This window comes from Lithobates pipiens, unplaced genomic scaffold (assembly GCF_037356315.1).
Source record: "Lithobates pipiens isolate NorthernLeopardFrog02 unplaced genomic scaffold, aLitPip1_a1.2 Scaffold_23, whole genome shotgun sequence".
Lineage (NCBI taxonomy): Eukaryota > Metazoa > Chordata > Amphibia > Anura > Ranidae > Lithobates > Lithobates pipiens.
The window spans coordinates 33081457-33107184 of NW_027507785.1; the positions used below are offsets into that span (position 1 = coordinate 33081457).

Below are 25728 nucleotides of genomic sequence, written 5' to 3' on the forward strand. Positions count from 1 at the left end.
ACTGGTAGCTACCGGGCTTCAACGTCAGTCTGTGGTACAGCAGCCCCCAGCAAGCCCACAGATTGCTTATTGTCACTACCATGGTTGCTCCTGTTTCAACACACCACCCCTTTGCACAGTAGCAGCGTACGCAACTAGCTTCAAAATGTTTGTTTGAAGCCCCAAATTAGCTCCGTCCGGGACTTCAGCCTATCCCTGAGGTACATTTGCACCACGTTTCACCCCCCTTTCTTTTTTTTTCTCACCTCACCTCCTAAACCGCAGAGCCTTGGTGTATGCCGGCGAAAAAAAAGAAGGCACGGAGCACCGCCCAAAAGACCCTCACGCAGTACCTTGTACGCTCACAAGAACAATCTAGCATGGAGCGTGAGGGGGCAGTTGGGGGGCACCTCTCCCCCGCCTCTCCACCACGCGCATTGGGTCCACCCTCACCTGCCCCATTGATGGATAAAAGAAGCCCCAATGCCCTCTCAAAGGCGGATTTAGAGGACAGTCTGGAATCCATGTACAACAGATTGGCATCCAAGTTTCAATCGGAACTTCAAAAGACTTCTCATGCACTTTCACAGGAAATCTCCGCTTTGGGCACAAGGACTGAGAGGCTAGAGACTAAACATGATGAGTTGTCTATAGCTCATAATGACCTCAGCAGAGAACATGAGGCCTTATCCTCCACGGTCCAGCTACTACAGTCTCAGATAGAAGACCTCGATAACAGAAACAGACGCAATAATCTGCGCATCCGTGGTATTCCTGAGTCCGAATCTGAGCTCATCCCGGTGGCGATTAGGTTGTTTAAATCCTTGCTCCCTGACCATGAAGCCAATATGTTCAAATGTGATCGGATACATAGAGCTTTGCGTCCCAAACCCCCGGAGGATAAACCACCTAGGGATGTCATCCTCTGTATGAAAGACTTTCTGGTCAAGGAGGAAATATTGAGAGCGGCCCGTAACAAACAGAGGATCACTCTCGATGACAAAGTAATCCAAATTTTCCCGGATATCGCACCGGCGACTTTGGAGCGGAGAAGGAACCTGAAGGAGATAACCACAGTCTTACAATCAGCCCGCATCAGATACCGCTGGGGGTTCCCATTTCGCCTTGTGATTCCTCATAACGGCTCGACATACTCTGCCACCTCGGTCCTGGAGGGTCAGGAGATCCTGGTGAAGCTTGGACTTTTGGATGCCTCTACGATTCGCAGACTGCCCTCCACCCCCAGAGCTACACCTATTTGGCAAACTCCCCCGACCAGAAGGGACAGGCGTAGGATCCGATATGGTGCTGAGGATCGGGTGGAAGATAGTCCTCGATAATGCTATTTTTCTCTCCTTCATCTGATGGCTCAGACTGCGGTTTGCTTTAATTTCCAGTGGCTGCTTATAAACTGCTTTTTTTTTTACATTTTTGAGGGTAGAGTTTGTTCGGGTTTTTTGGTTTTATACAGTTTTTTCCCTCTTTTCTCCCGCTCGCTCCGTGCCTCCATCTTTTTGGGGGGCTGTGGTGCGGGCTGGAGAAGTGGGCTATTTGTGTTCTAGGTTTCCCTACCCAACCCACTGGTCATTTACAAGTCCCCAGGAGCTGTTGTATGGCTCCCCTTTCCAGTGGTTGGTTGCTTCTCTGGTGGGTGCCCCCTACCATGGCGCAACCCTACTGGTCACGAGACCTTGTTGTCTCGGTTTCTAACTGTTATTTTAGTGTGGCTATTCTTTCCCACACGCTACCACGCTTAGCAGTAATGTTGTGTCCCAGACCTCGGTCAAGCTCTGGGCTCTCTTTTTCTAATGTTTATTTTCTTGTTTTACGTTTTTTGCTTTTCTCCCATTTAGGTCGATCATTTTTCATATCCTATGCTCCTTCAGTAACTCAGGCTCCTTTTATGCTCAGGATTAGCGTTCTCATGCTACACTTGGTGTTATTGTACTGTACCTTATCTTTTTGTTACCCTGCTGACGTTATGAGGGCTCCCCTGTTTTTCTGGCGACAGTTGGACGAGTGTTCCTTGAGAGTTCTCCTCTTCCCCCCCGCCACCATATTTGATCTCTTAACTATAGTTGTTTTTTCTCATTCCCCATGGCAATAACGTGTATCTCCCATAATGTTAAGGGATTTAATTCACCCTCCAAACGGCGTAAAGCCTTTTCCTTTTATAAAAGCCTTGGAGCTAAAATCCTTCTACTCCAAGAGACCCATTTCTCCTGCTCCTCTCACCCTAAATTTTTCCATAAAGATTTTCCTCAGGCCTTCCACTCGGTCCACTCGTCCAAAACCAGGGGTGCCGCCATACTTCTCCACTCTTCCCTCCCGATGGAGGTTAAGCATATATTTAGAGACCCCGAAAGTAGATATGTTATTGTTCAGGGCATCGTTCACAACAGAGAACTTACTATTGCCAGTATTTACGCACCCAATGAGGGCTCAGCTACTTTCTTTGGGTTATTCTTTGAGAAATTAGCACAATACCACTCCCCCCACATGATCATAGGTGGCGATTTTAACTCAGTAGCCAACGCCACTCTAGACCGCTCATCGACTTCGATCACCTCTAGAGCTTTCCCGAGGTCTCTCTCCAGAGGCCTACGGGACCTGCAACTCACTGACACCTGGAGAGCCCACAACATAGGCTGCAGGGAGTACACTTTCTTCTCCCACCCACATAATAGTTATGCGAGGTTAGATTACATATACTCCACCCCAATTATACTTGCGAATTCTTTAGAAGCCTCCATTCATCCCTGTGTTTGGTCAGACCATCAGGCTATTTCCTTTACTACGGGACTCATTAAACTCGCCCCCACGCCCCATTCCTGGAGATTGAATGAATCCCTTCTCTCGGACGCAGGGGTGGAGGCCCAGGTAGCTCAGTCTCTGGAGGAGTATTTTGCCCTGAATGCTCTCCCAGATATGCAGCCCTCGACTCTCTGGATGGCACATAAGGCCGTCATTAGAGGAAAGCTTATTAGTATTTCTGCGGCCCGTAACAGATCCAACAGACTTAGGATTGTTGAATTAACCAGGGAATTAGATCACTTATACAAAGACTCGTCCTCCTTGCACTTGGACTCAACCAGGCGTTCCATAGATCAGAAGCGCCTGGAACTTGACTCCTTGTTGTCATCTAAGGTCGAGAAGACACTACGCTGGGCCAAGGCCCGTAGTTTGTTATTCAACAACTCTGCATCGACCTCGTTTGCTAGGAAGTTGTCTAGCACACTGCGCCCGCCTCATGTCTACCGGCTGTCTAATAGTGACGGTTTTGTATCGTCACATCCCAAAGAGGTTCTCAAGATCTTTGAGCAATTCTATACTAAACTCCTGGAATCCCCCCACACTCTTCCTTCTCCCGCTGACCTGTCTTGGTTACATGACATTCCTCTTCCGACACTCTCCCCCTCACAAATAGAGGCATTGAATGCCCCCATCACGGTCTCAGAGATCTTGGGGGTTTTCAAATCGCTAAAATTGGGTTCTGCCCCGGGTCCAGACGGCTTTTCGGCTCTTTATTACAAAAAATTTTCCATTATTTTGGCCCCTAGAATGATGCAACTCTTCAACTCAATTCTGTCGGGCGATAGCTTCCCGGAGGAAATGCTGTTAGCTAACATGTCACTGATCCCTAAACCCAATAAAAATCATAATTTACCTCAAAATTTTAGACCCATCTCGGTTATTAATAACGATATCAAAATATTTAGTAGAATCTTAGCTGACAGACTGGCAAAGTTTATCCCTTCCCTGATTTCCCCTTTCCAATCTGGGTTTATTCCACATCGCTTTATCACTGACAATATCCGCCTAGCCTCTAACGTTATTCAAGATGCCAACCTGTTCTCCCGTAAGCTCCTCCTGTTGAGTTTAGACATACAAAAGGCGTTTGACAGTGTTACATGGAACTATTTAGACACACTTTTGCCACTCATGGGCTTTCAGGGAAGCTTTCTGGTGGGATTCCAAGCCCTCTACCACAATCCTAGGACCCGCATTAAGTTGCCTGGCTGTAGCTCAGAATTCTTCCCTATAGGTAAAGGCACTAGACAGGGGTGCCCCCTTTCCCCTTTAATCTTTGCTTTGGCCCTGGAGCCCCTTGCTATTGCCCTCCTGCGACATCCTGATATTTCTGGTTACACTAAGGGTAACGAAATGTATAAATTTTGCATGTATGCTGATGATGTTTTGATGTTTATTACGAACCCGCATGTCTCCCTGCCCAATCTTTTTCTGACACTGTCTCACTTTGCGAAGGTCTCTGGCCTTTCTATTAATGTTTCCAAATCTGTAGCCCTCCCTATAGGCTTTACCCCCAATGATTTGGCCCTCGTTAAACAGAATTACTCCTTTACTTGGGCTGCCTCCCATATTCCCTATTTGGGAGTGGGACTGCCCGGGAATTTCCGTGACCTCTTTGGGGTCAATTATTCCCCACTGATTAGCAAACTTAAAAACACCTTAAAAAGCTGGCTCTCTTTACGTATCCCTTTCATAGGCCGAATCACAGCTCTCAAAATGGTCATCCTTCCCAGGTTGCTGTATCTATTTCGCTCTCTACCTGTTAAGCTCCCCAAATATTTTCTCCTTAACCTTCAGTCTCATTTCAATAGATTTATTTGGAACAATAGATCTCCCAGGTTTGCTAAGGGGGTACTCTACAGATCTATGAAAACTGGTGGTTTGGGGGTTCCTCAAATTTGGTTGTATTATCTTTCCTGCAGATTCACTCAACAAGCACAATGGTCGATCCCTAATTCTAGAGTCCCCTGGGTACGGTTTGAGAGTGACTCGATTACTCCATTTTATCTCCCTGGTCTTATGTGGTCAACTAATCGTCCTCACTCGACTTTAACCACCCTTAACACCATAGTGGCGGACAGCCTCCTATTGTGGCACCGCTTCAAGCATAAATACGACCTCGTCCTGGGTTGCTCTATGGGCACTTCCTTCCTGGGTGATCCTAGGTTTCCCCTAGCTTATCTCCATCCTGATTCTTTTGGTATGTGGGTCCTTTGTGGGCTTACCCAGTTGAAGGATTTTGTGACGGGTTCTGGCTTTGTTCCTTTTTCGACACTGCAGACCCAACACCAACTCCCGGATTCTGAACGTTTTAGATACCTTCAGATCCGCCACTTCTTTCTCTCCCGTTATGGGCTCCGTCCCCAGGCACAGCTCACTATCTTTGAAGACTTATGTTTTAATTTCCCACGCCAAAAAGGGCTGATCTCTCTGATATACAGGGCCCTGGAGGGACAGTCGGAGTGTCAGCCTCTGCGATATAGATCGCGTTGGGAGGAGGAGTTAGCTCTGGAGCCAGGAGTGGTGGATTGGGAGGAGGGTTGGAACAATATGTGCAAATGCACCAGATCCCTAACTATTAGAGAGACGGCCATCAAAGTTCTCACCAGGTGGTACTACACCCCGGTGCGTCTGCACCAGATCTATCCCCTTACATCCCCTAATTGTTTTAGAGGATGCAATCACCCTGGCACTTTTATTCACACTTTTTGGGATTGTGATTTGATTCGCCCAGTCTGGCAGGAGGTCTTAAGGCTGATGGACGGGTTCGCTGGCCGAGCATTGTCCCTCTCTTTTCACCACTGTCTTCTTTTCCAGACCCCCCCTGACACACCTAAACACTTAGTAAGGTTAGTGCACTCTATGTGTGTCGCTGTACTATGGACTATTGCACTTCACTGGAAATCCCCGTCGATACCATTAGCACAGGTTCTCTCACGTATTGACCAAGTGATGCTGTCTGAAAAGATCTTCCACACTCTACATGACACGGAACGCATATATGACCTCAAGTGGAACCCATGGTTCCTATTTCGTTTGCTGAAATGATCGAACCTTAGGTTTTTCATATTTCTCCTCTTTCCTGTTCACATTTTTTCCTCTTTTCCCTTTGTCTCTCTCTGCTCTCTTTCCCCTCTCTCTCTTGTCATAATCTTTCTTCTGTCTTCTGGTTATTATGGTCAGCTCATTGTACAGGTTACTTTCTTTATTTTTTATGACCTGCTGTTGGATGTAAGACCCATACTGTTCATCAATAATCGATGGTTTGTCCTGCGGTTTTCTGCTATTTGTTTATCATATTCCTGTTATCTTGTTATCCAACTACTTTTGCTAATGTTGACATATGATTCCTTCGCTGACTTTGTATCTCTGTTTACAGCTTTAATAAAACCTTTTTTTGAAAACAAAAAAATAAACCCGCAGAAGTGATCAAAAAACACCAAAAGAAAGCTCTATTTGTGGGAAAAAAAAGGACGTTTTTTATTTTGTGTGGGTGTAACGTCGCACGACCGCGCAATTGTCAGTTAACGCAACTCAGTGCTGAATCGCAAAAAGGGCTCTGGTCAGGAAGGGGGTAAATCCTTCCGGGGCTGAAGTGGTTATTACAGGTGGTGGATTTCACAAGCTGTCATGAAAGACTTTAAGCTTCATTCACAGCATGGCGTGGACTTTATAACTTAATAATTATAATTTACACAGTTTTATGTGTTTCACATCTATTTAAAAGGTACAGTGCAACAATATTTGGTTTACGAAATTATAGAGCATCCGTATCTAGATGTTCTCACTTTCCTCTGATTGTTTGCAACCAAGGTTTGGGCCGTCACCTGAGACCAGGATGAATGAAGTGTGTATATATGAAGTGTGTTGATTGTTCAAGTCAAGCATTGAAAAGGTTTTCTGCATCTTCCCTCGCCTAACCTCTATTGGGAACATCTCCTGGTAACAAAATTTGCTTGAGAGTGGACTGCTTTGGGCAGGGCCGTCTTTAAGACAGGGCAAAAGGGGCAGCTGTCTTGGGCCCTGTCATTGTTGTGGGGCCCAAAGCAGCTGGCTCATACTTGCCAACTATCCCAGTTTAAATCCCCTTGTCCTTTGAAGTTTTAGACCTGTGCTATGTCCCAATATCTCAGTGTGAAGTGCTGCTACTAATGCTGCACAGCTCTGCCGGTCCGTTCACACAGGGGCAACACGACTTGTAGGCGACTTGAGTGAGGCAACTTGGACACGACTTGAGTTAAGATCACAGCGCGACTTGGGACGACTTCAACACGACTTGTGATGACTTCAACCTGACTTGGGACGACTTACAAGTCGCCCCAGGCCAGGCGACTTTTGCCGTGGCCAAGCAGAGAATGAGCTCAAGGGGGAACTCCACGCCAAATTTCTGCAAAAAATGTGGCGTGGGTTCCCCCTCCGAGAGCATACCAGGCCCTTAGGTCTGGTATGGATTCCAAGGGGAACCCCCTACGCCGAAAAAACGGTGTGGGGGTCCCCCCAGATCCACATCAACCCATGTGACACCGCCCATTGTCCCTATATAAGTGGCAGCGCAGCGCGTCCCTGGCATTGCAGCCGGAGAGCTCGTCGAGTCAACATCTCCAGGAGAAGAAGAAGGAGAAGAACGGAAGGCGGCGGCGGCGACAGAAGACCGGGCCACCGCCTGTAAAAGAGCTATAAGAAGGCGCGGTGGCCCGGCAGAAGAACCGAAGAGGGGGACAAGACCCCCGAAGTCGGGAGAAGAGGCCGGCGGCGAGGAAGAAAGCCGGACTCCTCCGCTAGCAAAAGAGCTACAAGAAGATAGCGGAGGAGTCCGGCGAGAAGACCCCCGAAGACGGAAGACCCCCGGAGCTGTGCAATAAAATATTTTTCCCTGTGTTGTGTTTTTTTTTTACTTTTTTTCACAGGTGAATGGGTAGGGGTACATTGTACCCCATACTCATTCACATAGGGTGGGGGGCCGGTATCCGGGGGCCCCCTTATTAAAGGGGGCTCCCGGATTCCGATAAGCCCCCCGCCCGCAGACCCCGACAACCAACGGCCAGGGTTGTCGGGAAGAGGCCCTTGTCCTCATCGACATGGGGACAAGGTGCTTTGGGGTGGGGGGGCCGCACGCCCCCCCTCCCCCAAGGCACCCCCCCATGTTGAGGGCACGCAGCCTGGTACGGCTCAGGAGGGGGGGGGGGGCGCCCGCTCGTCCCCACCCCCTTTCCTGGCCGGCCGGGTAGCGTGCTCGGATAAGGGTCTGGTGTGGATCTGGGGGGACCCCCACGCTGTTTTTTCGGCGTAGGGGGTTCCCCTTGGAATCCATACTAGACCTAAGGGCCTGGTATGCTCTCGGAGGGGGAACCCACGCCAAATTTTTTGCAGAAATTTGGCGTGGAGTTCCCCCTTCAGAGCTAATAATTCTGTCAAAGTCGCCTCCGTATAGACAGAAATCCGACTTGGAGGCGACTTCCATTGAAATCAATGGGTACCGGTCGCCTACAAGTCGGATTCAAGTAGTACAGGAACCTCTTTTGAAGTCGGAGCGACTTCAGTAGTGTGCATTAAGACGGCTCTCATTCACTTACATTGGTTTTTAAATGTTGTCCGACCTGAGGCGACTTGGGGCGACTTGAAGTCGGATACCAAGTTGCCCCTGTGTGAACGGAGCGACTCGAGTCGCTCCGACTCAGAAAAAAGGTTCCTGTACTACTTTTGGGCGACCTCGGGGCGACTTGCATTGACTTCTATACAGAAGTCATCTGCAAGTTGCCGCTGAGGTCGCGGCAGGTCGCGGCGAGGCAAGTCGGAGTCGCCTCGCCTCACCTGCAGTGTGAACCGGCCCTATTGTTATGTACCGATGACTCACCTGCAGACCCTGTGTTTACATGTAAATAACCAGCATTCATATGTAAATAGCGGCAGCATTTATAAGTAAATAGCTGTGGACGGCGACATTGATATGTAAATAAAGGTGGCATTCATATGTATATCATGCCCCCTGCAATGAGGAGATGATGTGATGTAACCTCTAGCAACCAGTGAGCAGTAAGGGCCCAAAAGTAGTACAGGAACCTTTTTTCTGAGTCGGAGCGACTCGAGTCGCTCCTCTCAGAACGGTTCCATTGTACAGAACGGGGGTGACTTGCGAGAGCGAGGCGAGGCGAGTCGTGTCGCCTCGCATCGCCCGCTGTGTGAACCGGCTCTTATACTGTACAATAATCTCTAGCAACCAATTAGCAAGCATAAATCATTTGCTGTAACCTCTAGCAACTAATCAGTGAGCCATGTGTGCTGTAACCTCTAGCAACCAGTCAGTAAGCATTAATGATATGCTGTACCCATGGCAACCAATCGCAATTGCTGCCTGATCTGATATAGTAAACTGATTTTAAGTCTAGCTGCTATTTATTTTATTTATGTCTCAGAGCAGGTGGGAGTGAAATTGAATTGGGGGGGGACCCAAGAACATTTTTGCCCAGGGTACAATCAATATTAAAGATGGAACTGGCTTTGGGACTCACTACTGTAAGGCCTGTAGTAGGAGTGTAGAATGCTGCTAAGGCCAAGCAACATGTCTCCAAAGGATGAGCTCACGTGAAAGGGCATAGCATAGGGAAAAGTCCATAGGTACCACAAGGAACCCCTGGGCCCAGAGGGCCTCAATTTGCTTAAGGAACTTGCTCCCGTGTCCAAATATGGGTTGAGGAGTAAATATGGTGACCATGCAGTCCAGCACGAGGCAAACAATGGGTACACAACACAAAAAACATCTCAAGTCTCCTGCATTTCTGCAGTGGCTCCCGCACACCCGCACACCCGCAAGCGCCTCCCGATCTCCCAGTGCGGCCCGGGAACAGCTGTGATTGCCAATCTCCTTTGTATAGATTTTTAGCTGACAGCTGCTTCTCCTTCTCTCCTTCCCACGGCTGTCAGCTAAAAGCTACACAGGGAGATCGGTGATCACAGCTGTTCCCCGCCACACCAATCATCCCCAGCTGCTCTGTGTGCTCCTCCCGGACCACCTCCTTCTCAGCCCCCATTCTCCTCCAGCCCCCCCCATGTCCTTCTTCACCCCCGTTCTCCTCTGGCCCCCTCCATGTCCTTCTCAGCCCCGTTCTACTCCATCCCCTCCATGTCCTTCTCCGCCCCCATTCTCCTCCAGCCCCCTCCATGTCCTTATTCACCACCATTCTCCTCACACCCCCTCCATGTCCTTCTCCACCCCCGTTCTTCTCTGGCCCCCTCCATGTCCTTATTCACCACCATTCTCCTCACACCCCCTCCATGTCCTTCTCCACCCCTGTTCTCCTCCGGCCCCCTCTATGTCCTTCTCCGCCCCCATTCTCCTCCGACCCCCTCCATCTCCTTCTCCACCCCCATTCTCCTCCGGCCCCCTCCATCTCCTTCTCCACCCCCATTCTCCTCCAGCCCCCTCCATCTCCTTCTCCACCCCCATTCTCCTCCGGCCCCGCCACGTCCTTCTCCACCCCCATTCTCCTCCAGCCCCCTCCATGTCCTTCTCCACCCCCCTTCTCATCCGACCCCCTCCATGTCCTTCTCTTCCCCCATTCGCCTCCGACCCCCTCCATATCCTTCTCCACCCCTGTTCTCCTCTGGCCCCCTCCATGTCCTTCTCCACCCCTATTCTCCTCCGGCCCCCTCTATGTCCTTCTCCCCCCGTTCTACTCCAGCCCCTCCATGTCCTTCTCCACCCCCATTCTCCTCCGTGCCCCCTCTACTGTATGTCCTTCTCCACCCCCATTCTCCTCCGGCCCCCTCCATGTCCTTTTCCCCCCCGTTCTCCTCCGGCCCCCTCTATGTCCTTCTCCCCCCGTTCTACTCCTGCCCCTTCATGTCCTTCTCCGCCCCCCTTCTCCTCCGGCCCCCTCCATGTCCTTCTCCGCCGCCCCCATTCTCCTCCGGCCCCCTCCATGTCCTTCTCCGCCGCCCCCATTCTCCTCCGGCCCCCCTCGTCCCCCGCAGCCAGCTCCCCTCCTCTCCCGCCAGCTGCGGGGGGGGGGGGGAAACTAGTTAATGGACACAGCGAACGAGATCTCTCCTGTGTCCTGTGATAAATGAGCAGAGTAAACTGTGCTCAGTTTATGAATGGCCAGAAGCCTCTGTCTCCTGTTCATTCATCTTTAGTGCTGAGAAAGGGGCTGGGGAATGTGTGTCCTCAGTCCCTTTGTCTGTCTCAAAGGGGAGATGTCAGGGGTCTGTTTAGACCTCTGACATCTCACCAAAGTCCCCCAAAAAATATTTTAAAAAATTGTAAAAAAATAAAATAAAATAAACATGAAAAAGGTTTAAAAAAATAAAATAAAAAAACTACTGACACCACTCTCCCATGTCCTACCAACACTGTCCACTGCCCCAACCCCCTCCCCCCAAAAAGCCAAAAAGCATTGTGATTTTTTTTTTTAAAACAAATGAAATTGTAAAAAAATTCAATTATAAAAAAAAAATTAAAAATACTACTGACACCATCCACATACCAGCCACCCCCACCCCCTTCCCTAGAAGCAATGTGAAAAAATATTGAAAAAGTGATTTAAATAATATTTTGCCGCGGGGGCGAAGCACCACCTCCCTGAAATGAGTTTGTGCAGGTTGGGATGTCTGAACACATAACACGTTTATAACATATTATAAAACCAAAACAAGTTTCCTCTCTCTGCTCTCTATTTAGGTACGTACTGATATTATCTGGTCTCCTCTCTGGAGTTCCCCGCTGAGGTCTGCTGGTCCTCCTGCTAGAATGAAGGAGATGAAAATCCCTTCCCCATCTTCTCCTCCAACAATGTTAAAGCCCAGCCCTGTGGAGCCTTTGTGCAAGATGACTTTACGAGGTTCCCTGTAAAAACAAATACAGATATATATTTTCCTATTTACCTTATATTTATGTAACATTCATTTCCACACATTTACATAATACTGAGAATTACACAGTGTATATATTGCCCTACTGACATCGGGCCTAGATCAAGAAAAAAAAACTACAATCTAATACCCTATTATAGTAAAATACAATACTGCAAACCGAAGATCATTCGATTTCATTGGTTTCACCACAAGCACAACATTTAGAGCGGTGTTTCTCAACCTGGCTGCCATGGCACCATGTGGTGCCATTTGTGTTTACCCAGGGCAGGGTGCCGCAAGCACTTGACCGAAACTGCCCTGGATCAGAGGTGGATGAAAGGACTCTGTGATGGGGGGAACTTAGTGGTGACAGGCATAGGTGTGCACAGCCTATTGTATTAGGGTGCGCACATCAAAGCTCCAACACATATGCCTTTGTGACATATTAACCGGCCTCTTCTCCACTCGTCATCCTAAAACAATGGGGGGGAGCAGGTGAGCACACAGGGGGACCTGGGCCGCAGAAAGAAAAGGAACTGGGACAAGAGGGGTGGCATACATTGGTACCAATCCCCTATATTTTCCTCCTGTGGCAGCTGAATATCGGCAAGAGGAAGAGGAGGAGAAGCCTATTTTCAGCTGCTGCAGAAGAAAATATAGATCGATCCATTCATTTCAACTCCAGCCGCCTATCCTGCCCAGGTTCTGGGGGTCGGCAAGTAAGGATCACGGCTTACCTGTCATCTGCCCACAATTGATGGGTTGCCAACTCCAGGATTAGGGTGTGCCCAGGCACACCTGATGCACCCCTTGCGCACGCCTATGGTGACAGGAAATGTAATGGGGAGATTTAGTGTGTGAGCTTTAGCTACAAGGGGTACAGTGTGTTTTAGGGACAAGTGTTCCAATCCATCTCTATTCTATTTAAAACTGCAAAAAAATATTTTGTCTTCAGCTATACTATATAGCTATAATATATATATATATACACACACTATAAAAATCTACACTGTTTGCCATTTACTCTCTGTCAGACAAGGCAGAAAAGACTACTGCACTCTGGGCTTTGTAACTGATTGAGGGGAGAGTAACACGATCGGATTTTCCGCAGACAAAACCTCTGACTTTTGTCCGAAGGGCGTTGGCCAGGATCTTGTCTTGCATACAAATGGCAAGGAATTGTCAGCCAACAAACATGAACGTAGTGACATACTAAATGGTATTTCAGCTCTTTAAGGTCACTTTTTGGGCTCCTTCTGCTAATTTCGTGTTAGTAGAAGTTTGGTGAGCGTTGATTGAGGCTTTTCATTTTCCACTTTTAATTTCACGCTTTTCAGTTTGTTTTTGAATAGCCGTTCATCAACCAGACATGTTGCGGAATCGGAGGAGATAACATGTTATTTATTATTGGCCTTGGAGTTATTGCTTTGACCCAAGTCCAGTCCAGGAACAGGAGGAGGAGGATTTCTTGGACCAAAAATTGTCTGCTTTATTAATCGTGACCAATTATGTCATATGCCTTTGCTGCAGGAGCTCCAGCAGTATAATCCAGATGATTTCCGGAATTATCTCCGGATGACGGACCCCTGCTTTCACCAACCCTTGGCATTGTTGACCCCCTATATTAAGAAGCAGAACACATGCATGAGGCTTTTATAAATTTTTTTGGTTGAATAATAATGATTTGATTTGGTATATTTTCTATATTTTTGGATGCATAGAATGCACTTTTTGGTTAAGTTCTATTGGCAGATAGCATGTCTAATTTTATTTGTTTTCTTTTTTAATGCATAATTAAATAATTGTGTAGAATGATACTTGGCTATGTGTTTAATTTCAAATGACAGTTTGGGAGTAGGCAGTTACATTTAAAAAATACAATGTAAAATTGACAAGGGACACCAACATAGTTGTATCTTTGATCTTAAAAAATACGGGATAATGGTGCTGCGGTAACTTGCCCAAAAAAATAAAAATAACAAGTATAATAACAGTAGCGGAATTACCAGGGTCGCAACAGTCACACTTGCGATGGGGCCCTGGCATTCCATCACCGGGGGGGGGGGGGGGGGGGCAATGGGGTTGCTATTCACAGGGCTCTGAGTGGAGAGTGTGTCTTTCATGTAACAGCAGCACGGAGACACCGGCATTGACAGTTCTATCACCCTCCATCCGTCCTCTCTTACACGGGATGACAGAGGACACAGCTGATCTGCTCCCCCTGCAGTCAAGTGTGAAGCTAACAAGCTCACATTTCCCACCGAGCACACAGGAGAGGAGAGGGGGGAGAAGGGGGAGCAGATCAGCTGTGTCCTCTGTCATCCCGTGTAAGAGAGGACGGACGGAGGGGGAGATAGAACTGTCAATGCCGGTGTCTCTGTGGTGCTCTTGCATGAGAGACACACTGTCCGCTCAGAGCCATGCAGTCCTGAGAAGACAGAGGACTCTTATGGGCACTGATATGAGGCACTGATAGGGGACACTGATAGAAGGCACTGATGGACACTGATAGAGGACAATGATGGGCAATGATAGAGGACACGTATAGAAGACACTGATAGGGGCGCTGATAGGGGACGTTGATAGGGGCACTGATAGGGGACGCTGATAGGGGCACTGATAGAAGGCACTGATAGGGGACGCTGATAGGAGGCACTGATAGAAGGCACTGATGGGGAAGCTGATAGGGGGCACTGATAGGGGACACTGATAGGGTACCCTGATAGGGGTCACTGATAGAAGGCACTGATAGGGGACACTGATAGAAGGCACTGATAGGGACACTGATATAAGGCACTGATAGGGGATGCTGATAGGGGGCACTGATAGAAGGCACTGATAGGGGACGCTGATAGGGGGCACTGATAAGGGGACACTGATATAAGGCACTGATAGGGGACCCTGATAGGGGGCACTGATAGAAGGCACTGATAGGGGACACTGATAGAAGGCACTGATAGGGGAACCTGATAGGGGGCACTGATAGAAGGCACTGATAGGGGATGCTGATAGGGAAAAAAAAAGCCTTTGAACATTTGTTTGCAATAACTCCATCAGTATCACCAGCAAAGCAGCTTCATTATTATCCCATTAAAGAAGAAGAGAATTGTGCGCTGCAGTTCGTGATTTCATAATTTGCCACGTTTACAAGACCGACCGCTTCCGGCTCATCCTTGCTTCCAAGCATGCGTGTTTGTACTTTGTACTTTTGTCCTCGTAAAATTTTAAAGCCTGCCATCCAACATTTGTCCGCGGAAAATCCGATGAAAATTGTTTGATGGAGCGTACAAACGGTCGGATTTTCTGTCAACAGCCTTACATCACACAATTCCCATCAGAAAATCCAATGGTGTGTACGAGACTTTAAAGTCTTTGTGCCGCAGAAGAGGAGTAGAGACATCGGGGGTTGATTTACTAGAACTGGAGAGTACAAAATCTGGTGCAGCTCTGGATAGAAACCGATCAGCTTCCATTTTTTTTTCTCAAAGCTTTATTGAACAAGCTGAATTTAGAAGTTGATTGGCTACCATGCACAGCTGCACCAGATTTTGCACTTTCTAGTTTTAGTAAATCAACCCCAGTGTGAATATCTTTTATGGCCACTAAGCGGCAGTGCAATCTCAAGGTTAAAAATGAGACGCCATTATATCTATTTTTTTAAAATCATTTTTATTCTTTTTCTAAATAAATTAAAATAAATGAAAAATACAGAAGTCAATTCTATTTGCAGCTTTTGTAGGGGGGGGGGGGGGGGGGTTCTTGTTTTTTGCTGTAGAGAATTTACGCTGTAAGTGGTTAGAAAAGAGATAGAGAAAAAAATAAATAAAAGCAGACAAGAAATAGTGGAATGAGAGGTCTAGTAAAATGAAATCTAAGTAATAAGCTCTGAAATGAATGCTCAATTAAACTGACACTAGACCCAAAAATAAACTATTATTACATTGCAGCTGACATAAAGCAATACTGAACCCAAATGCAAACATTTATTATATTGCTAATTCATAGATGTGATGGCTTCATTCGTTTTCTTTTTTAGGCTTTCTTTCTTTTATTGTCACCTGGTGATCTGGCCAGTAAGTCTGTTGTTCTTCAAAAGAACACGCTTTCTTACAGATATAGCAGTTAAAATGTTGAGACAAACCATTAATCACCGACAAGGGTGCTTTTATTCATTAATGTAAAATCGTTATCCCAAAAAGAAAAAAATATATATTACATTTTGGGTTTTGGGTTTAATACTGCTTTAAAATATCATTGTAAAGTGCTGCATAAGTTGTCGGCTGGAAACAGAAACACTGTAAGGCTGGGTTCACACCGCTGCGGGGGGAGAACCGGATGTGATTCGCACAGCAAATCACATCCGATCTCCGTAGCACTGCGAGTTCAGCCATACAGATAGTATGGCTGAACTCGCAGCTGTCCCGCAGCAAACTCGCACAGGACCCTTTTTTGGGTCCGCAACGGAATCGGATCGCATGGGGGTTCACACCATGCGATCCGATTCCTGTGCGAGTCGGCAGATCGCACTGCGATATGCCGACGGATCTGGGGGTGTCATTAACATAACATTGACACCCCCAGCCGTCCGCATAGGGCAGTGTGAACTGCCGGCGGGAGGTGAGCGATGCGGGAAAACGCCGCGCATTCGCGGCGTTCCCGCATCGCAATAGTGTGAACCTAGCCTTAAACCTTGGTTTGAGAGTAACTTGGTTTGGGATTATTTTGCAAGACAAGCCAAATTGTTAAACACTAGGCGTCCGCGCTATAGCCGAAAGACGGCTACAGCGTGGACTCCAATTGCTGGGGGGGTGTCCTCCTGTTTACTTTTGCAATGCAATTCTGTGACACAGCCAATCACAGATCGTGCTAAATGACTAATCACAGCGGCCATTTAGCACTCGATCGCAGTGTCCAATGAGAGATGATCTCATATGTAAACATATGAGATCATCTCTCATCATCGGCTCTCCCTCCTTACACAGAGACAGTGTCACGTATTAGTGCAATCTGTCATCAGTGTCCCGTGTCATCAGTGCCACGTATTAGTGCCACGTATTAGTGCCATCTGTCATCAGTGTCACGTATTAGTGCCATCTATCATCAGTGCCACGTGTCATCAGTGCCACATATTAGTGCCATCTGTCATCAGTGTCGTGTGTCATCACCTGTCCACTACACTGACTAACCTGATTCCTATACTGACCAGTACATTGACCTACCTGTCCACTACAATGCCCACTACACTACACTGACCACACACACACTACACTGACCACTACAAAACACACACTAAACTGACCACTACAAAACACACACTAAACTGACCACTACAACACACACACTACACTGACCACTGCAATACACACTACACTGCAACACACACTACACTAAACTGACCACTGCAATACACACTACACTGCAACACACACTACACTACACTGACCACTGCAATACACACTACACTACACTGAAAACTGGAAGCCTACAGGTATGGAGGGGTAACCAACAGCCAGAAGGTTCACTGGTGGATCATGGAAGGGCACCAGCGACCATGCTGGGGATGATGGAATCCCTGTATGGAAGTGTAGCGCCTGATGGCTGCAGGCAATGGGCAGAGACGCGGCCGTGTCTAGTAGATGGTGGTACCTGCAGTGCGGGAGGACGTGGGGCCAACCTAGATCAAGCTGGGGTCCGAGGGGTCTACCAAACAGAGCCATATCTCTTGAAAGTGGAGAGCCAAGGACCAGGGGAGCTGAGCTGAGCCTAAGGTGTCCGGTGACGTCAGCACCAAGCGGTAGGTGGAAGAGGAAAGCCTCACATGACCCCATTCGCCCAATCACAGGGGCAGCCGGAAACTAAACATGGCGACTGGAGCGCAGGCCGCAGGGACACAGGAAATAGAAAGATTGGGGGACAGAGCTGGGATTTCTATGCCACTGGTCGCTGGGCAGGTGGGGCCCCCGGGCAACTGCCCAGTGTGCCCATGCAAAAATACGGCCCTGACTTTGACTTGATATACAAGCGATGTCTTGATATACAAGTAGCGTCATGTCACAACTGAGTATAAAAGAGAGGAAAGACGCCTCTAAGTGTAGCAATATGGCTACATTTAATGAAGGTACAACAATTAGCAACATATTGCTACACTTTGAGGTGCCTCTCTTCTCTTTTATGCTCTGTAGCTTGTGATGGATTTTGCTTCTGTAGCACCGGCTCCTGAAGAGCACACGCTTTGTGTTTTTGAAATTTAATGTTACACCTAAACTGCAGTTTGGTTTGGGTTTAATTACTCCAAATTTTGACCTCAGCATCAGTCTGACTAGACTACAGGATGTTCTGCCTAGCCACAGGGGGCGCTGTCACTTCTGGCAGGTATGGAAACACAGTCTAGTTGGGTGCTTTAAGGTTACTTTATCTCGGAACCAGCCCAGTGGGGGGGGGGGGGGGGTCACTCTTTCTGGGAGAGGGTACTTAAGATGCGGACATCTTGTGTTTCGGGGTCCCGGTCCAGAAGTATGTTCTGACTCCATGGTCCTGGTCCTCCTGACCAGCCCTCAGGACGCCTATGACCTGGGGTGCGGATCCACCCGAGTTTACGTCTCGGGGCTGGCTAGCCCGAGGCGAGGAAAATAAAGAAAGTATTCAGAGGTAGTCCGGTGACATCTCAGGTTGTGGAGAGGCCCAGCAACTAGTTACCCAGGGGAGGACTCTTCGGGAGAAGGCCAAGCAAGAATTGGCTTCTCAGCAAGAGCCTAGAAAAGCTGAAGGACCTAAGTGAATCCAATTTCGTGCGGTATCGCCGGACCGGCTGTAAGGTACTGGTACCACACGAGTGTTCTACAAGTTTTTCAAGTTTCCTTACACGTGTTCTATGGCAAAGTCGGTGGCAGAGACTTATTCCTACATGTTCTATAACAAAGTCTGTGGCAGAGACTTGTTCCTGATTTAAGCACCCTGTTGGCTGCTAGGCCTGGTGAGAGAGGGACTATCCAACTAGGGTGAGGATCCAGCTGTGAATGGCTATTCTCTGGATTTTACTCAAAGTAAGAATGTTCTTTATTACTGACTTTGACACTAAAGCCGCGTACACACGGGCGGATTGTATGGCCTACTTAGTCCGTCATACAATCCGACGGACAGTCCGTCATACTTTCGAATGAACGGACTTGACCACACACGGATGCACAAACAGTCCGTTGAAAGCTTGCGCGATGACGTGTACAGCACTTACGACGGGACTAGAAATAGGAAGTCCAATACACAGCAATGCAACCTTCCGCCGTGTAAATCCTTTCTGAGCATGCGCCATTCTTAGTCCGTCGAACTAGCCTACTCACGAGCGGATTGTCCGCTGAAACCAAAGTATGACGGACAATATTACGGAAATTCCGAAATACTTAGTACGCCAGACTGCACGCTGAAAAAGTCCGCTGAAGCCCACACACGAGCGGACTGTCCGCTGAAATGTGTTTCGGCGGACTAAGTAGGCCATACAATCCGCCCGTGTGTACGCGGATTAAGAGTACCTGGACTTTTCACCTAAACCCTCTGATCCTATACTGAGAGATTGTTCGTTAACTAAGTTTTTTGCAAATAAAAATCCCTTTATGCGGATCTGTCGTCAGTCTCTATAGTTCTTGGGCCATCTACCACGGGAACCCCTAGACGCAAATCGAGGTGAAGAAGGTAACGGTAAGCCCATAAAATCAGCCGCTCCTTCGGGTGTCAGTGCTACACTTCTAATCCCCTTTGTGGAGGTTTCCATTTGTGAATGGACATTTTATGGTTACACAACCCATTACATTGCTATAATCTTTTTATATGGACTATAAGCTGAAGGACCTATGAATAAATGATTGCGGAACAAATCATTTGAGTTTCCATTATTTCTTAGGGGGAAATTCGCTTTGATATAAGAGTGCCTTAGATTACAAGCATGTTTCTGGAACGAATTATGCTCGCAATCCAAGGTTTTACTGTACTATGCATTTGTGAAACCTGAAGTGTATTTTGATATTAGGACACTAGAGGGAGACAGAGTACGTGTAATATCTTCAGTCAACCCTATTGGAGTCAGCTAAATGCCATCACATTTTGTGCAGTGTTTTGTTTACTCACTGCGGTGTTTGCTGTGTGCTGTATGAGTCACATCTGCATTTCAGCTCCTTTAAATGACATTTTGGTAATGATACAGGCTGAAAACCTCAATAGTAACACAATTTTCTAAGCCAGACATTATAGACAGAAAACACAAAAATACAAAAGTGAATACCTATCAATGTTGCATTTTTTTCAAAATTTTGTATTGTGCTGTTTTCTTTTTCCAAGAAATTATTCTTAACTTTTGGAACTATGTTATTTGAGAATCTCAAAATGAATACTGTATATGGAACTGGGGCTCCTTTGTGGTACGCCTGTTATTTGGTTAAAGTAGATTTATGATGCTGGTAGCCCCATATTTGAAGTCAGCCTACCCAGATATGAGATAACACATATCAGTTACCAAGAGCAGGCGGTTAAATATCTATTTGCAATAAAACATGATTTGTATTAGGTTAGCTTTACATCGATTAACCATAACATTATGACCAATGGCAGGTAAAGTGAAGATTATTATCTCTTTACAATGGCTTATGAAAGTGGGTGGAATATATTATGCAGTAAGTGAATAATGGGCAAGCGTAAGGAATTGTTTGACTTTGACAAGGGTCAAATTAAATGACTAGACGACTGGGTCACAGGGGCGGATCCAGGGGGGGGCAATGAGGCAATTGCCCCCTCCAAGAATGCGGGTGAGAGAGCGGGTGGGCGGGCGGCTCCACGGGTGAGAGAGCGGGTGGGCAGGCTGCTCCATAGGTGAGAGCACGGGCGGCTCCGCAGGTGAGTGAGCGGGTGGGTGTCTCAGTCGGTGAGCAGCTGGGGCTCGGTGTGAGCGGGCTGCTGGCCAATCAGGGAGACGGCGGTGGGGGAGCAGAGAGATTACATCATCTCTCACCACCCAGTTCCCGCCCTGCATCCCTGCAGTTCCGCCCTCACTGTGCAGGCAGCCACGGGCAGCAGAGAGATTACATCATCTCTCACCGCCCAGCGCCCACCCTGCATCCCTGCAGTTCCGCCCTCACTGTGCAGGAATCTCCCATCTCTCTGCTGTCTGACTGGTAATCTGCTGCCTGAGGTAATCTGGGACACAGCAAGAGACCACCTTAGCAGGAAAGTGACACAGCAAGTGACAATTGTAGCAGGCAAGTGACAATCCACAACATGTGGCAGGTAACGTGGCAAGTGACAATCTGCATCTGGTGACAGGCGACGTGGCAGGTGAAAATCCGCAACATGTGGCAGGTGACATGGCAAGTGACAATCTGCATCTGGTGACAGGCGACGTGGCAAGTGACAATCCGCAACGTGTGGCAGGTGACATGGCAAGTGACAATCCGCAATGTGTGACAGGTAATGTGGCAAGTGACAATCTGCATCTGGTGGCAAGTGACAATCCGCACATGTGGCAGGTGACGTGGCAAGTGTCAATCCGCAATGTGTGGTAAGTGACAATCTGCATCTGGTGACAGACAAGTGACAAGTGCATTAACTGGAGTTGAACTATTTCCTTTTATTTTACAATGTAATAATACAAAATAATGCACTTCAGTCATCCTGACACCATAACAACCATGGTGCTGTGATGATTGAAGCGCCAACATCAGCCATTTCCCCGATAAATTGCCCCCAAAAAGGCGTATTTTCTAGCAGTGACCCTCAGGAGACTAGACTCTGGATCTGCCCCTGCTGGGTCAGAGCAACTCCCAAACTGCAGCTCTTGTGGGATGTTCCCCGTCTGCAGTGGTCTGAACTGACCAAATGTGGTCCAAGGAAGGAAAATCAGTAACAGGGTCATGGGCGCCAAAGGCTCATTGATGCATGTGGGGAGGAAAGGCTGTCTTGTCCTGTGTTGTCCGATCGCATAGAAGAACTGCTGGAGCTCAAATTGCTGAAAAATTGAATACTATTTCTTATATGAAGGTGTCAGAACACAGAGCATCGTAGTTTGTTGTGTATGGGGTTGCATAGCCAGAGACTGGTCAGGGTGCCGATGCTGACCCAATAATGCCCACAGTGGGCACATGAGCATCAGAACTGGGGCATGGAGCAATGGAAGAAGGTGGACTGATCTGATGAACTCAAGAATGGTTTGAGGAACACAACAATCCAATCAAACATCTGTAGGATGTGCTGGCTAAACAAATCCGATCCACGAAGACCCACCTCACAACTTACAGGACCTTAAGGGATCTGCTACTGATGGATTGGTGCCAGATACCATAGCATACCTTTGGAGGTCTAGTGGAGTTCATGCCTCAACATGATTTCTGTGCCTCTAAAAAGTCATATGCGGTCATATTACTTTGCAGAGGCATTTGACAAGTGGCAAGGACATAAATCACCTACTCACTAGCTGTTTTAAGCCTGTAAATGGTGCACCACCACACCACAAGAATGAGAAGTAACAATGTATTGCGTTATTATTATCTTGTAGCGGATGACATTTTGGACAAAATGTCATACGCATGTAAATTTAGTTTTTGCCTCAGAACGGTAGGGGTTCTGAGGGTTAATTACGTAGGTTGGCCTTGACATCAGTCTGGCCGGGCTATGTTGGAAGTTCTGCCTGCTCATGTGAGCAGTGAGGTGCACATGACAGGCCAGAACCAGGCCTGGTTGGACGTTTTGAGTATCAACCTTCTCGGAATCAATCATTGGGAGTGCCGGGCCCGCTGGGGAGTCTGGGAAGGGGTACTTAAGATGTGTGGGTCACGTGTTCGGGAGAGAGGAGTTTGTGAGACCAGTGTGGTCAGTTCTGGTTTCGGGACCGGGGTAGCCCCGTGAGGGGTCCCGGTCACGGGGTGTTCGACATCCCGCAACATGTTCCTGTCATGCCTCGTACACACGATCAAACAATCCGGTGGAAAAGTCCGGCAAACTCAAGTCCGCCAGACAATCCGCCCATGTGTAGCCTCCGGCGGACTTTTTTTACCCAAAACTCCGGCGGACTAAGAAAGTATTTTTGCACTCCAATCTGTCCGCTGGACTAGCTTTTCGGCAGACAATCCGGCCATGTGTGTGCTAGTCCGCCGTACTTTTGAAATGAGTGAAGAGAGAAGAACAGAAGACGGCGACAGCGGTGACAGAAGACTGTAAAAGAGCTAGAAGAAGGCGCGGTGGCCCGGCAAGAAGAACCGAAGAGGGGGACAAGACCCCCGAAGAGGGGGACAAGACCCCCGAAGTCAGAAGAAGAGGGCGGCGGCGAAGAAGAAAGCCGGGCTCCTCCGCTAGTGAAAGAGCTAGCAAAAGAGCAGAAGATAGCGGAGGAGTCCGGAGAGAAGACCCCCGAAGACGGACAGAAGACCCCTGGAACTGTGCAATAAACTATTTTAACCCTTGTGTGTTGTGTTTTTTTTTACTTTTTTTTTTACAGGTGAATGGGTAGGGGTACATTGTACCCCATACTCATTCACATAGGGTGGGGGGCTGGTATCCGGGGGCCCCCTTATTAAAGGGGGCTCCCAGATTCCGATAAGCCCCCCGCCCGCAGACCCCGACAACCAACGGCCAGGGTTGTCGGGAAGAGGCCCTTGTCCTCATCAACATGGGGACAAGGTGCTTTGGGGTGGGGGGGCTGCAGGGCACCCCCATGTCGAGAGTACTGCTCAGGAGGGGAGGGAGCTTGCTCGTCCCCACCCCCTTTCCTGACTGGCCGGGCTGCATGCTCGGATAAGGGTCTGTAATGGACCTTGGGGGGACCCCAATGCCGTTTTTTCGGCATAGGGCTTCCCCTTTAAGTCCATACCAGGTGACGGGGCTAGCGAGGTGTCAATCTCGCTGATGGAGGCGGTGACATTGACCTCCTTCGCAGGTCCTGTCTACCTGGAGCCACATTTAAAATAAACGGACTTTTCTCCGTGTGTGGGCAAGTCCGTTCATTTCAAAAGTCCTAGCACACAGACGGGCGGATTGAGTCAAAACTTCTTTCTAAGCCAGAGCCCCCACACGGGCGGATTGTCCGGTCTGGCACGGCTCAGGAGGGGGGGCGCTCCTCCGCATGTGTGGGCGAGTCCATTCATTTCAAAAGTACGGCGGATAGTCCAGCGGACTTAGTACGCCGTATTAGTCCACTGAAAAAGTGCCGTGTGTGGACAAGTAGCTCGTTCGGAAAGTCCGGTGGGAAGTCCGCCGGATAGTTGCCTGCGTGTGTACGCGGCATCAGAGGCCCCTAATAGACCCGCCTGGTCTGGGGTAGGGATCCGTCTGTCTCTGAACCTGCTGGTCCAAGGCGCAGTAACTGAGGAAGGATTCAAGGTGTCCGGGTGTGCTCTAGGCTTGGAGAGGCACCACAGCTCATGGAAGTGACCGGTGGAGGACTCTTCGGAGGAGGGCCGGCATCCTGGGAAGTGCCTGGTTACTGAGTTGGGAAGGACATTGACAAATTCATGTTTTTCCAGTACCATTGAGGAGACAGAGAACGTTCCAGGTACTGAGGAAAAAGGTTCCTGTTCACCCTTAGTTACAACTTGTACACGTTCATAGGACTGTTTCAAGTTTTGAGTCAACGTGCTGACTGCCATGATTGCTGGCTAGAGATCTGTTCAGCCTTGAAGTACCCCGCTGCGAGTGGCTACTCTCTGGGTGGAATTAGAGACTTTGCTAGGTCTGCAGTTTAAGGTGCCTGAGTTCTTCACCCGTGCCCTCTGTTCCCATGAGAGACTGTGTTATTGGATGTTAAAATAAAACCTTTTAAAAAATTAATTATTAATGTCAGTATTCAAGTCGTTGGGTATCAACCCTAGGAACCCTAGGAACCCCTAGACGTGGAAGAGCAGGCTAAGAGGAGGTAACCGGTAAGCCCAATAAGTCAAGGCCACCCTGCAAGGGTTGTGGCCGCTACAATCTATTTACCCTGGTCCATCACTGAGGGTTTTATTCCAGTTTGCTGAGGGGATAGGATACATATTTGGAGCAGCCTTCTAGAGAAGGGTCTTCCCTGCCAGGCTTTTGCCTGGAGCGTAAGTCATTGTAGGTAATTGCCTGGGGCCTAGCCAAGGCTCAAGGAATCTAGGCTGGTCTATCTACTTTATGTTAGGGCTTGAGGAATCAGGAAGATTGCTGCCTGTTGGAGTATTTTCAGAGAGGTCTGCTATGCTTTAGAGCAGAGGTCTCCAAACTGTGGCCATGGGGACAGATGTGGCCCTTTGCTTGCCTTTACCTGGCCCTCGGGGCACAGTTCCATCCACTGAAACCAACAATGGGGCATAATTCCTGTTGCTGACACAAACAGTGGAGCACTACCAAAAAGGGCACAATATCTTCAATTGACACCAAGATTGGGCTACTATTCCTCCCACTGACACCAACGATGGGGCAGAATTCTTTCCATTGACACCAACAATGTGGCACTATTCCTCCCACTGACACCAACGATGGGCCAAAATTCTTTCCATTGACACCAACAATGTGGCACTATTCCTCCCACTGACACCAACGACGGGGCAGAATTCTTTCCACTGACATCAACAATGGGGCACTATTCCTCCCACTGGCACCAAAGATAGGGCATGGTTTACTCCCACTGGACACCAGGACATTTTCTACTGCCACCGGCCCTAGTCCGGCCCTCCTAAAGTCTGAAGGACAGTAAACTGGCCCTTTGCTTAGAATGTTTGGAGACCCCTGCTTTAGAGTGTCCAGGAGAGCTTAAGGGAAGCTGCTGCTGCTGGATGAACATTACATGAAGACTTCATTACTCAGATCTTTAAACTCCAGGATAATAACTCACCATCCCTTCCCCTCTAACTATCAATTGATATTAAAAAAAAAACTATCCAAATGCCCATTTTTCTTACCTAAAGCCATGGGCACATCATGATTCTTTTCTTTTTTTTCTTTACTTTATGGGGTCCTTCTTCAGATGACCACAGGGACACTGATAGGGGGGTACCTCCGGGCCTTCTGTAGGGGGCCGTGCACACAGGGGGGCCGGGACAGCAGGGGGATCTGTGCGGCGGGATGGGAGGACAATTACAGAACAATGTGCTG

General features: G+C 48.3%; 1 protein-coding gene across 1 annotated transcript in view; it reads right to left on the bottom strand.

The window, feature by feature from the left end:
- LOC143927370 (disks large homolog 2) overlaps positions 1–25728 on the bottom strand; it is a 1494912-nt gene that overhangs the window by 677879 nt on the left and 791305 nt on the right. The window contains exon 11 of the mRNA XM_077451406.1: positions 11476–11632. Within this exon, the coding sequence (XP_077307532.1) occupies positions 11476–11632 (157 nt within the window). The remainder of the gene's footprint in view (positions 1–11475; positions 11633–25728) is intronic.